General features: G+C 41.5%; 1 protein-coding gene across 1 annotated transcript in view; it reads left to right on the top strand.

The window, feature by feature from the left end:
- Positions 1–13,022, top strand: part of LOC139415462 (protein phosphatase 1 regulatory subunit 14C-like) — a 58,908-nt gene that overhangs the window by 22,951 nt on the left and 22,935 nt on the right. Inside the window, exon 2 of the mRNA XM_071163555.1 lies at positions 7,314–7,397. Within this exon, the coding sequence (XP_071019656.1) occupies positions 7,314–7,397 (84 nt within the window). The remainder of the gene's footprint in view (positions 1–7,313; positions 7,398–13,022) is intronic.

Raw genomic sequence — 13,022 nt, 5'->3', positions numbered from 1 at the left:
GTCTTCTTTATGGAACAGAATGGTATGGGTTGTTGTCTGGCTGACTTCCTTATGGAACAGAATAGTATGGGTTGTTGTCTGTCTTCTTTATGGAACAGAATAGTATGGGTTGTTGTCTGTCTTCCTTATGGAACAGAATAGTATGGGTTGTTGTCTGTCTTCTTTATGGAACAGAATGGTATGGGTTGTTGTCTGGCTGACTTCCTTATGGAACAGAATAGTATGGGTTGTTGTCTGTCTTCTTTATGGAACAGAATAGTATGGGTTGTTGTCTGGCTGTCTTTATGGAACAGAATAGTATGGGTTGTTGTCTGTCTTCTTTATGGAACAGAATAGTATGGGTTGTTGTCTGTCTTCTTTATGGAACAGAATAGTATGGGTTGTTGTCTGTCTTCCTTATGGAACAGAATAGTATGGGTTGTTGTCTGTCTTCTTTATGGAACAGAATGGTATGGGTTGTTGTCTGGCTGACTTCCTTATGGAACAGAATAGTATGGGTTGTTGTCTGTCTTCTTTATGGAACAGAATAGTATGGGTTGTTGTCTGTCTTCTTTATGGAACAGAATAGTATGGGTTGTTGTCTGTCTTCTTTATGGAACAGAATAGTATGGGTTGTTGTCTGTCTTCTTTATGGAACAGAATAGTATGGGTTGTTGTCTGTCTTCTTTATGGAACAGAATAGTATGTGTTGTTGTCTGTCTTCTTTATGGAACAGAATAGTATGGGTTGTCTGTCTTTATGGAACAGAATAGTATGGGTTGTTGTCTGTCTTCTTTATGGAACAGAATAGTATGGGTTGTTGTCTGTCTTTATGGAACAGAATAGTATGGGTTGTTGTCTGTCTGTCTTTATGGAACAGAATAGTATGGGTTGTTGTTGTCTGTCTTCTTTATGGAACAGAATAGTATGGGTTGTTGTCTGTCTTCCTTATGGAACAGAATAGTATGGGTTGTTGTCTGTCTTCTTTATGGAACAGAATAGTATGGGTTGTCTGTCTTTATGGAAGAGAATAGTATGGGTTGTTGTCTGTCTTCCTTATGGAACAGAATAGTGTGGGTTGTTGTCTGTCTTTATGGAACAGAATAGTATGGGTTGTTGTTGTCTGTCTTCTTTATGGAACATAATAGTATGGGTTGTTGTCTGTCTTCCTTATGGAACAGAATAGTATGGGTTGTTGTCTGTCTTCCTTATTGAACAGAATAGTGTGGGTTGTTGTCTGTCTTTATGGAACAGAATAGTATGGGTTGTTGTTGTCTGTCTTCCTTATGGAACAGAATAGTATGGGTTGTTGTCTGTCTTCTTTATGGAACAGAATGGTATGGGTTGTTGTCTGGCTGACTTCCTTATGGAACAGAATAGTATGGGTTGTTGTCTGTCTTCTTTATGGAACAGAATAGTATGGGTTGTTGTCTGTCTTCTTTATGGAACAGAATAGTATGGGTTGTTGTCTGTCTTCCTTATGGAACAGAATAGTATGGGTTGTTGTCTGTCTTCTTTATGGAACAGAATGGTATGGGTTGTTGTCTGGCTGACTTCCTTATGGAACAGAATAGTATGGGTTGTTGTCTGTCTTCTTTATGGAACAGAATAGTATGGGTTGTTGTCTGGCTGTCTTTATGGAACAGAATAGTATGGGTTGTTGTCTGTCTTCTTTATGGAACAGAATAGTATGGGTTGTTGTCTGTCTTCTTTATGGAACAGAATAGTATGGGTTGTTGTCTGTCTTCTTTATGGAACAGAATAGTATGGGTTGTTGTCTGTCTTCTTTATGGAACAGAATAGTATGGGTTGTTGTCTGTCTTCTTTATGGAACAGAATAGTATGTGTTGTTGTCTGTCTTCTTTATGGAACAGAATAGTATGGGTTGTCTGTCTTTATGGAACAGAATAGTATGGGTTGTTGTCTGTCTTCTTTATGGAACAGAATAGTATGGGTTGTTGTCTGTCTTTATGGAACAGAATAGTATGGGTTGTTGTCTGTCTGTCTTTATGGAACAGAATAGTATGGGTTGTTGTTGTCTGTCTTCTTTATGGAACAGAATAGTATGGGTTGTTGTCTGTCTTCCTTATGGAACAGAATAGTATGGGTTGTTGTCTGTCTTCTTTATGGAACAGAATAGTATGGGTTGTTGTCTGTCTTTATGGAAGAGAATAGTATGGGTTGTTGTCTGTCTTCCTTATGGAACAGAATAGTGTGGGTTGTTGTCTGTCTTTATGGAACAGAATAGTATGGGTTGTTGTTGTCTGTCTTCTTTATGGAACATAATAGTATGGGTTGTTGTCTGTCTTCCTTATGGAACAGAATAGTATGGGTTGTTGTCTGTCTTCCTTATTGAACAGAATAGTGTGGGTTGTTGTCTGTCTTTATGGAACAGAATAGTATGGGTTGTTGTTGTCTGTCTTCCTTATGGAACAGAATAGTATGGGTTGTTGTCTGTCTTCTTTATGGAACAGAATAGTATGGGTTGTTGTCTGTCTTCTTTATGGAACAGAATAGTATGGGTTGTTGTCTGTCTTCTTTATGGAACAGAATAGTATGGGTTGTTGTCTGTCTTCCTTATGGAACAGAATAGTGTGGGTTGTTGTCTGTCTTTATGGAACAGAATAGTATGGGTTGTTGTTGTCTGTCTTCTTTATGGAACATAATAGTATGGGTTGTTGTCTGTCTTCCTTATGGAACAGAATAGTATGGGTTGTTGTCTGTCTTCCTTATGGAACAGAATAGTGTGGGTTGTTGTCTGTCTTTATGGAAGAGAATAGTATGGGTTGTTGTCTGTCTTCCTTATGGAACAGAATAGTATGGGTTGTTGTCTGTCTTCTTTATGGAACAGAATAGTATGGGTTGTTGTCTGTCTTCTTTATGGAACAGAATAGTATGGGTTGTTGTCTGTCTTCCTTATGGAACAGAATAGTGTGGGTTGTTGTCTGTCTTTATGGAACAGAATAGTATGGGTTGTTGTTGTCTGTCTTCTTTATGGAACATAATAGTATGGGTTGTTGTCTGTCTTCCTTATGGAACAGAATAGTATGGGTTGTTGTCTGTCTTCCTTATGGAACAGAATAGTGTGGGTTGTTGTCTGTCTTTATGGAACAGAATAGTATGGGTTGTTGTTGTCTGTCTTCTTTATGGAACATAATAGTATGGGTTGTTGTCTGTCTTCCTTATGGAACAGAATAGTATGGGTTGTTGTCTTTCTTTATGGAACAGAATAGTATGGGTTGTTGTCTGTCTTCCTTATGGAACAGAATAGTATGGGTTGTTGTCTGTCTTCTTTATGTAACAGAATAGTATGGGTTGTTGTCTGTCTTCTTTATGGAACAGAATAGTATGGGTTGTTGTGTGTCTTCCTTATGGAACAGAATAGTGTGGGTTGTTGTCTGTCTTTATGGAACAGAATAGTATGGGTTGTTGTCTGTCTTCTTTATGGAACAGAATAGTATGGGTTGTTGTCTGTCTGTCTTTATGGAACAGAATAGTATGGGTTGTTGTCTGTCTTCTTTATGGAACAGAATAGTATGGGTTGTTGTCTGTCTTCCTTATGGAACAGAATAGTATGGGTTGTTGTCTGTCTTCTTTATGGAACAGAATGGTATGGGTTGTTGTCTGGCTGACTTCCTTATGGAACAGAATAGTATGGGTTGTTGTCTGTCTTCTTTATGGAACAGAATAGTATGGGTTGTTGTCTGGCTGTCTTTATGGAACAGAATAGTATGGGTTGTTGTCTGTCTTCTTTATGGAACAGAATAGTATGGGTTGTTGTCTGTCTTCTTTATGGAACAGAATAGTATGGGTTGTTGTCTGTCTTCCTTATGGAACAGAATAGTATGGGTTGTTGTCTGTCTTCTTTATGGAACAGAATGGTATGGGTTGTTGTCTGGCTGACTTCCTTATGGAACAGAATAGTATGGGTTGTTGTCTGTCTTCTTTATGGAACAGAATAGTATGGGTTGTTGTCTGGCTGTCTTTATGGAACAGAATAGTATGGGTTGTTGTCTGTCTTCTTTATGGAACAGAATAGTATGGGTTGTTGTCTGTCTTCTTTATGGAACAGAATAGTATGGGTTGTTGTCTGTCTTCTTTATGGAACAGAATAGTATGGGTTGTTGTCTGTCTTCTTTATGGAACAGAATAGTATGGGTTGTTGTCTGTCTTCTTTATGGAACAGAATAGTATGTGTTGTTGTCTGTCTTCTTTATGGAACAGAATAGTATGGGTTGTTGTTGTCTGTCTTCTTTATGGAACAGAATACTATGGGTTGTTGTCTGTCTTCTTTATGGAACAGAATAGTATGGGTTGTTGTCTGGCTGACTTCTTTATGCAACAGAATAGTATGGGTTGTTGTCTGGCTGTCTTTATGGAACAGAATAGTATGGGTTGTTGTCTGTCTTCTTTATGGAACAGAATAGTATGGGTTGTTGTCTGTCTTCTTTATGGAACAGAATAGTATGGGTTGTTGTCTGTCTTCTTTATGGAACAGAATAGTATGGGTTGTTGTCTGTCTTCTTTATGGAACAGAATAGTATGGGTTGTTGTCTGTCTTCTTTATGGAACAGAATAGTATGTGTTGTTGTCTGTCTTCTTTATGGAACAGAATAGTATGGGTTGTTGTCTGTCTTTATGGAACAGAATAGTATGGGTTGTTGTCTGTCTTCTTTATGGAACAGAATAGTATGGGTTGTTGTCTGTCTGTCTTTATGGAACAGAATAGTATGGGTTGTTGTTGTCTGTCTTCTTTATGGAACAGAATAGTATGGGTTGTTGTCTGTCTTCCTTATGGAACAGAATAGTATGGGTTGTTGTCTGTCTTCTTTATGGAACAGAATAGTATGGGTTGTTGTCTGTCTTTATGGAACAGAATAGTATGGGTTGTTGTCTGTCTTCCTTATGGAACAGAATAGTATGGGTTGTTGTCTGTCTTCTTTATGGAACATAATAGTATGGGTTGTTGTCTGTCTTTATGGAACAGAATAGTATGGGTTGTTGTCTGTCTTCCTTATGGAACAGAATAGTGTGGGTTGTTGTCTGTCTTTATGGAACAGAATAGTATGGGTTGTTGTTGTCTGTCTTCTTTATGGAACATAATAGTATGGGTTGTTGTCTGTCTTCCTTATGGAACAGAATAGTATGGGTTGTTGTCTGTCTTCCTTATGGAACAGAATAGTGTGGGTTGTTGTCTGTCTTTATGGAACAGAATAGTATGGGTTGTTGTTGTCTGTCTTCTTTATGGAACATAATAGTATGGGTTGTTGTCTGTCTTCCTTATGGAACAGAATAGTATGGGTTGTTGTCTTTCTTTATGGAACAGAATAGTATGGGTTGTTGTCTGTCTTCCTTATGGAACAGAATAGTATGGGTTGTTGTCTGTCTTCTTTATGTAACAGAATAGTATGGGTTGTTGTCTGTCTTCTTTATGGAACAGAATAGTATGGGTTGTTGTCTGTCTTCTTTATGGAACAGAATAGTATGGGTTGTTGTCTGTCTGTCTTTATGGAACAGAATAGTATGGGTTGTTGGCTGTCTTCTTTATGGAACAGAATAGTATGGGTTGTTGTTGTCTGTCTTCTTTATGGAACAGAATACTATGGGTTGTTGGCTGTCTTCTTTATGGAACAGAATAGTATGGGTTGTTGTTGTCTGTCTTCTTTATGGAACAGAATAGTATGGGTTGTTGTCTGTCTTCTTTATGGAACAGAATAGTATGGGTTGTTGTCTGTCTTTATGGAACAGAATAGTATGGGTTGTTGTCTGTCTTCTTTATGGAACAGAATAGTATGGGTTGTTGTCTGTCTTCTTTATGGAACAGAATAGTATGGGTTATTGTCTGTCTTCTTTATGGAACAGAATAGTATGGGTTGTTGTCTGTCTTCTTTATGGAACAGAATAGTATGGGTTGTTGTCTGTCTTCTTTATGGAACAGAATAGTATGGGTTGTTGTCTGTCTTCTTTATGGAACAGAATAGTATGGGTTGTTGTCTGGCTGTCTTCCTTATGGAACAGAATAGTATGGGTTGTTGTCTGTCTTCTTTATGGAACAGAATAGTATGGGTTGTTGGCTGACTTCTTTATGCAACAGAATAGTATGGGTTGTTGTCTGGCTGTCTTCCTTATGGAACAGAATAGTATGGGTTGTTGTCTGTCTTTATGGATCAGAATAGTATGGGTTGTTGTCTGTCTTCTTTATGGAACAGAATAGTATGGGTTGTTGTCTGTCTTCTTTATGGAACAAAATAGTATGGGTTGTTGTCTGGCTGTCTTCCTTATGGAACAGAATAGTATGGGTTGTTGTCTGTCTTCTTTATGGAACAGAATAGTATGGGTTGTTGGCTGACTTCTTTATGCAACAGAATAGTATGGGTTGTTGTCTGGCTGTCTTCCTTATGGAACAGAATAGTATGGGTTGTTGTTGTCTGTCTTCTTTATGGAACAGAATAGTATGGGTTGTTGTCTGTCTTCTTTATGGAACAGAATAGTATGGGTTGTTGGATGACTTCTTTATGGAACAGAATAGTATGGGTTGTTGTCTGTCTTCTTTATGGAACAGAATAGTATGTATTGTTGTCTGACTTCTTTATGGAACAGAATAGTATGGGTTGTTGGCTGACTTCTTTATGCAACAGAATACTATTGGTTGTTGCCTGCATTCCTGAGAAGATAAAAGGAGCAAAAACAAGAGTTAATGTTCAGAAATAAACTTGAGTTAATCTGCCAAAATGAAGACAACGCAATGCAGACATATACATCTGATGCTGCACATTTAGCTGACCCAATGTTACAACGTAGTGATTGGTGCTTTGGAAACATGCTGAAGTACGATCCGACTGATGGGAACATGTCTACAACTTCATCAGAAATCTGTCAAACTCTCCTAAATAAGTGACAAGCTACATGGTGTTTATCAGTGCATTACCCAACATCCTTAGCTTGCTAGCTAACATTACATCCATGTGTTTACCAGTGATGCTAGCTAGCAACAGGCTGGCTACAACAAGCTAATAGAAGCTGGGTTTACACAACCAACGAATTTCTGCACATGCTGGAGAAGTTTGCCCTTCACGGATGAATCCCAGTTTCAACTGTTCCCGGGCAGATGGTGTGGGCAAGCGGTTTTCTGATGTCAAAGTTTTGAACAGAGTAGTACCCCATGGTGGCAGTGGGGGTTCTGGTATGAGCAGGCATGAAGCTACGGACAAGGAACACAATGTGAATGAACAGAGATGCCGTGACGACGTCCTCCCATTGTCGTGCTTGATCTCCATATGTAATACTTTCTGGTGTGTGTATCACTGACTGTGTGTGTGTGTCTTGTGTTGCAGGAAGAGGAGATGCCGGAGGTAGAGATAGATATTGATGACCTGCTGGAAGTCAACAGTGAAGATGACAGAGCTGTAAAACTACAGGTAAATTGTATTTATTTATTAATATTTTGGGCGGGGGGGGGGGGGGGGGGTGCAATTTTCTGCATCATTTCCAACCCCCCATATATTTATTTTGTAAATATACACAGTCAAAAGTTTGGACACACCTACTCATTCAAGGGTTTTTCTTTATATATTTTGTTACTATTTTCTACATTGTAGAATAATAGTGAAGACATCAACACTATAAAATAACACATTTGGAATAATGTAGTAACCAACAAAGTGTTAAACAAATCAAATATATATTTTAGATTCTTCAAATTAGCCAACCCTTTGCCTTGTTGACAGGTGTCATGACTGTCCTGTGAGGATCACAATGGGTCAGATCAGCTTGGATATTGCTGACAATAGCAGACGCTCTCTCACCCGTAAAGGGGGAACTGTGGAGGGAACTGCAGGGTTTTTGACACCTCTACACCTGGTAGTAAATTTAGGCAGGAGAGAGCTCTCTCTTTACCCTTTAGTATCAATCAAAGGAATAGTCTAGAGTCTAGAGAGACTTTTGCCTGCCCAAAACGCTATCTTCCAAACATGGATAATGGAAAAATAATTATAACATGAAGAATGTGGGGACCGGTTAGTGGGGAACTATGGAAAACAAATTTTGTGATGTCATTAAAAACTGTATTGATCAAATACTGTAACTTGGAAAGGATACCCCTTTATCTGTCAAGTATGTTGTGAATAACAATATGAACACTGATTAAAATATTTTTGATGAGATATGAATGTGATTTTAGGAGGGATAAGAGAATCAATATCCTATGAACTGTACATAAGTAAGTAGCCACGCCCTGAGTGAGGTCGGCGAGCATGTCAGTCGGATGAAGCCGCCCCCTTTGATGAGAGTGCATATAAAGCATTGCCGACGAAATTAACATTAGACAAGGAAACGTGAGTGATGTACGTTTGAAATGGTTGAAACCAACCTCAACACAAGGTGAAGAAATGAACTCACCTACCAGAGCAAGACACTGCCAGTCTGCAGCTGTGTGTGTAAAGTGGTTTGGAACTTTGACTATCTACCCGAGGTGGCGAGAGGACGTTAAGTAGCTGTTCTGAGGAATGGACACTCACTAGAGACCAGACAACTAAGATGGACATTGTGACCTCTTCTGGACAATCAGAGCCTTACACCTACAGGTGACTCAGCCAAAATACTTTCCAAGAAGAGGTTTCGACGGAGATAGATGATGATCGAAGGCATTTCACACGTAAAAGCATTCATGATTTCTTACTCCAAACAGCCGGGGGTTCATGGGGAAACTATATGACTTCCGTTACTGTGAGAATAATTCTGAAATGTCTCGACGAACGGTGAACTCACCCCCCCCCCCCCCCCTCCATCTATGTTGTAACAAGCCATCATATTTTGTCAAACCTTTGTCTCATGTAGTAAGTGTTATTCTATGTTATTATTTAGTTAGCTAGTAAATCAGTTGTTAAACCAATTGGTGTAGTACTGAATCACGAGTAAGGCTAGGGTTTTTGCAGATGCATGAGGTTACGACTGTTCAGAATGATGATATGATAAGATATGATTAATAAGATGACGGTTTATTAATGTATATAATAGATACCTTTTTATAGAGTTTAATTCAAGAGATAGTTTAATTCATTTTTAACTCTTTAAACAACCAACCTCTGCATGATTACATTATTATTTTAATCGGGTAAAATTAAACAATAAGACAATATGAACACTGATTAAAATATTTTTGATGAGATATGAATGTGATTTTAGGAGGGATAAGAGAATCAATCCTTTAATCGGGTAAAATTAAACCTAGTTAGTGGATTAAATGAGGTCAGTTAAACCTAGCTAGTGGATTAATTGAATAACAGTCATCAGATTAATGAAGGTAAAGTCACCCCACAGCTTTGCACATTCTTGGCATTCTCTCAACCAGCTTCACCTGGAATGCTTTTCCAACAGTCTTGAACAAGTTCCTATATATGCTGAGCTCATGTTGGCTGCTTTTTCTTCACTCTGCGTTCCGACTCATCCCAAACCATCTCAGTTGGGTTGAGGTCGGGGTGATTGTGGAGGCCAGGTCATCTGATGCAGCACTCCATCACTCTCCTTCTTGGTCAAATAGCCCTTACACAGCCTGGAGGTGTGTTGGGTCATTGTCCTGTTAAAAAACAAATGATAGTCCCACTAAGCGCAAACCAGATGGGCTGGCATATCGCTGTAGAATGCTGTGGTAGCATGCGTTCAAAATAAATCCCAGACATTGTCAACAGTAAAGCACCCCCACACTATAACACCTCCTCCTCCATGCTTCACAGTGGGAAATACACATGCGGAGATCATCCGTTCACTCACACCGCGTCTCACAAAGACAGGCGGTTGGAACCAAAAATCTCCAATTTGGTCTCATCAGACCAAAGGATAGATTTCCATCGGCCTAATGTCCATTGCTTGTGTTTCTTGGCCCAAGCAAGCCTCTTCTTATTATTGGTGTCCTTTAGTAATGGTTTCTTTTCAGCAATTCAACCATTGAAGGCCCGACAGAGATGGCCGCCTCGCTTCGCGTTCCTAGGAAACTATGCAGTTTTTTGTTTTTTTACGTGTTATTTCTTACATTGGTACCCCAGGTCATCTTAGGTTTCATTACATACAGTCGAGAAGAACTACTGAACATAAGAGCAGCGTCAACTCACCATCAGTACGACCAAGAATATGACTTTCGCGAAGCGGATCCTGTGTTCTGCCTTTCACCCAGGACAACGGAATGGATCCCAGCAGAGCGGTCTTCTGGTCAGACTCCGGAGACGGGCACATCGTGCACCACTCCCTAGCATTCTTCTCGCCAATGTCCAGTCTCTTGACAACAAGGTTGATGAAATCCGAGCAAGGGTAGCATTCCAGAGGGACATCAGAGACTGTAACGTTCTTTGCTTCACGGAAACATGGCTCACTGGAGAGACGCTATCGGAGTCGGTGCAGCCAGCTGGTTTCTCCACGCATTGCGCAGACAGAAACAAACATCTTTCTGGTAAGAAGAGGGGCGGGGGCGTATGCTTCATGGTTAACGTGACGTGGTGTGATCATAACAACATACAGGTACTCAAGTCCTTCTGTACACCTGATTTAAAATTCCTCACAATCAAATGTCGACCGCATTATCTACCAAGGTAATTCTCTTCGATTATAATCACAGCCGTATATATTCCCCCCCAAGCAGACACATCGATGGCTCTGAACGAACTTTATTTGACTCTTTGCAAACTGGAATCCATTTATCCGGAGGCAGCATTCATTGTAGCTGGGGATTTTAACAAGGCTAATCTGAAAACAAGACTCCCTAAATTTGATCAGCATATCGATTGCGCAACCAGGGCTGGAAAAACCTTGGATCACTGCTATTCTAACTTCCGCAACGCATATAAGGCCCTGCCCCGCCCTCCTTTCGGAAAAGCTGACCACGACTCCATTTTGTTGATCCCTGCCTACAGACAGAAACTAAAACAAGAAGCTCCCGCGCTGAGGTCTGTTCAACGCTGGTCCGACCAATCTGATTCCACACTCCAAGACTGCTTCCATCACGTGGACTGGGATATGTTTCGTATTGCGTCAGACAACAACATTGACGAATACGCTGATTCGGTGAGCGAGTTTATTAGAACGTGCGTTGAAGATATCGTTCCCATAGCAACGATTAAAACATTCCCAAACCAGAAACCGTGGATTGATGGCAGCATTCGCGTGAAACTGAAAGCCCGAACCACTGCTTTTAATCAGGGCAAGGTGACCGGAAACATGACCGAATACAAACAGTGTAACTATTCCCTCCGCAAGGCAATCAAACAAGCTAAGCGTCAGTATAGAGACAAAGTAGAATCTCAATTCAACGGCTCAGACACAAGAGGTATGTGGCAGGGTCTACAGTCAATCACGGATTACAAAAAGAAAACCAGCCCCGTCACGGACCAGGATGTCTTGCTCCCAGGCAGACTAAATCACTTTTTTGCCCGCTTTGAGGACAACACAGTGCCACTGACACGGCCCGCAACTAAAACATGCGGACTCTCCTTCACTGGAGCCGACGTGAGGAAAACATTTAAACGTGTCAACCCTCGCAAGGTTGCAGGCCCAGACGGCATCCCCAGCCGCGCCCTCAGAGCATGCGCAGACCAGCTGGCAGGTGTGTTTACGGACATATTCAATCAATCCCTATCCCAGTCTGTTTTTCCCACATGCTTCAAGAGGGCCACCATTGTTCCTGTTCCCAAGAAAGCTAAGGTAACTGAGCTAAACGACTACCCTCCAAGCCCCGTAGCACTCACTTCCGTCATCATGAAGTGCTTTGAGAGACTAGTCAAGGACCATATCACCTCCACCCTACCTGACACCCTAGACCCACTCCAATTTGCTTACCCCCCAAATAGGTCCACAGACAATGCAATCTCAACCACACTGCACACTGCCCTAACCCATCTGGACAAGAGGAATACCTATGTGAGAATGCTGTTCATCGACTACAGCTCGGCATTTAACACCATAGTGCCCTCCAAGCTCGTCATCAAGCTCGAGACCCTGGGTCTCGACCCCGCCCTGTGCAACTGGGTACTGGACTTCCTGACGGGCCGCCCCCAGGTGGTGAGGGTAGGCAACAACATCTCCACCCCGCTGATCCTCAACACTGGGGCCCCACAAGGGTGCGTTCTGAGCCCTCTCCTGTACTCCCTGTTCACCCACGACTGTGTGGCCACGCACGCCTCCAACTCAATCATCAAGTTTGCGGACGACACAACAGTGGTAGGCTTGATTACCAACAACGACGAGACGGCCTACAGGGAGGAGGTGAGGGCCCTCGGATTGTTGTGTCAGGAAAATAACCTCACACTCAACGTCAACAAAACTAAGGAGATGATTGTGCTCTTCAGGAAACAGCAGAGGGAACACCCCCCTATCCACATCGATGGAACAGTAGTGGAGAGGGTAGTAAGTTTTAAGTTCCTCGGCGTACACATCACAGACAAACTGAATTGGTCCACCCACACAGACAGCATCGTGAAGAAGGCGCAGCAGTGCCTCTTCAACCTCAGGAGGCTGAAGAAATTCGGCCTGTCACCAAAAGCACTCACAAACTTCTACAGATGCACAATCGAGAGCATCCTGTCGGGCTGTATCACCGCCGGGTACGGCAACTGCTCCGCCCACAACCGTAAGGCTCTCCAGAGGGTAGTGAGGTCTGCACAACGCATCACCGGGGGCAAACTACCTGCCCTCCAGGACACCTACACCACCCGATGTCACAGGAAGGCCATAAAGATCATCAAGGACAACAACCACCCGAGCCACTGCCTGTTCACCCCGCTATCATCCAGAAGGAGAGGTCAGTACAGGTGCATCAAAGCTGGGACCGAGAGACTGAAAAACAGCTTCTATCTCAAGGCCATCAGACTGTTAAACAGCCACCACTAACATTGAGTGGCTGCTGCCAACACACTGACTCAACTCCAGCCATTTTAATAATGGGAATTGATGGGAAATGATGTAAAATATATCACTAGCCACTTTAAACAATGCTACCTAATATAATGTTTGCATACCCTACATTATTCGTCTCATATGTATATGTATATACTGTACTC

The sequence above is a fragment of the Oncorhynchus clarkii genome, chromosome 8 (genome assembly GCF_045791955.1).
Source record: "Oncorhynchus clarkii lewisi isolate Uvic-CL-2024 chromosome 8, UVic_Ocla_1.0, whole genome shotgun sequence".
NCBI lineage: Eukaryota > Metazoa > Chordata > Actinopteri > Salmoniformes > Salmonidae > Oncorhynchus > Oncorhynchus clarkii.
Note: the sequence above shows the minus strand (reverse complement) of the source record. Positions and strands in the feature narration are given on the sequence as shown.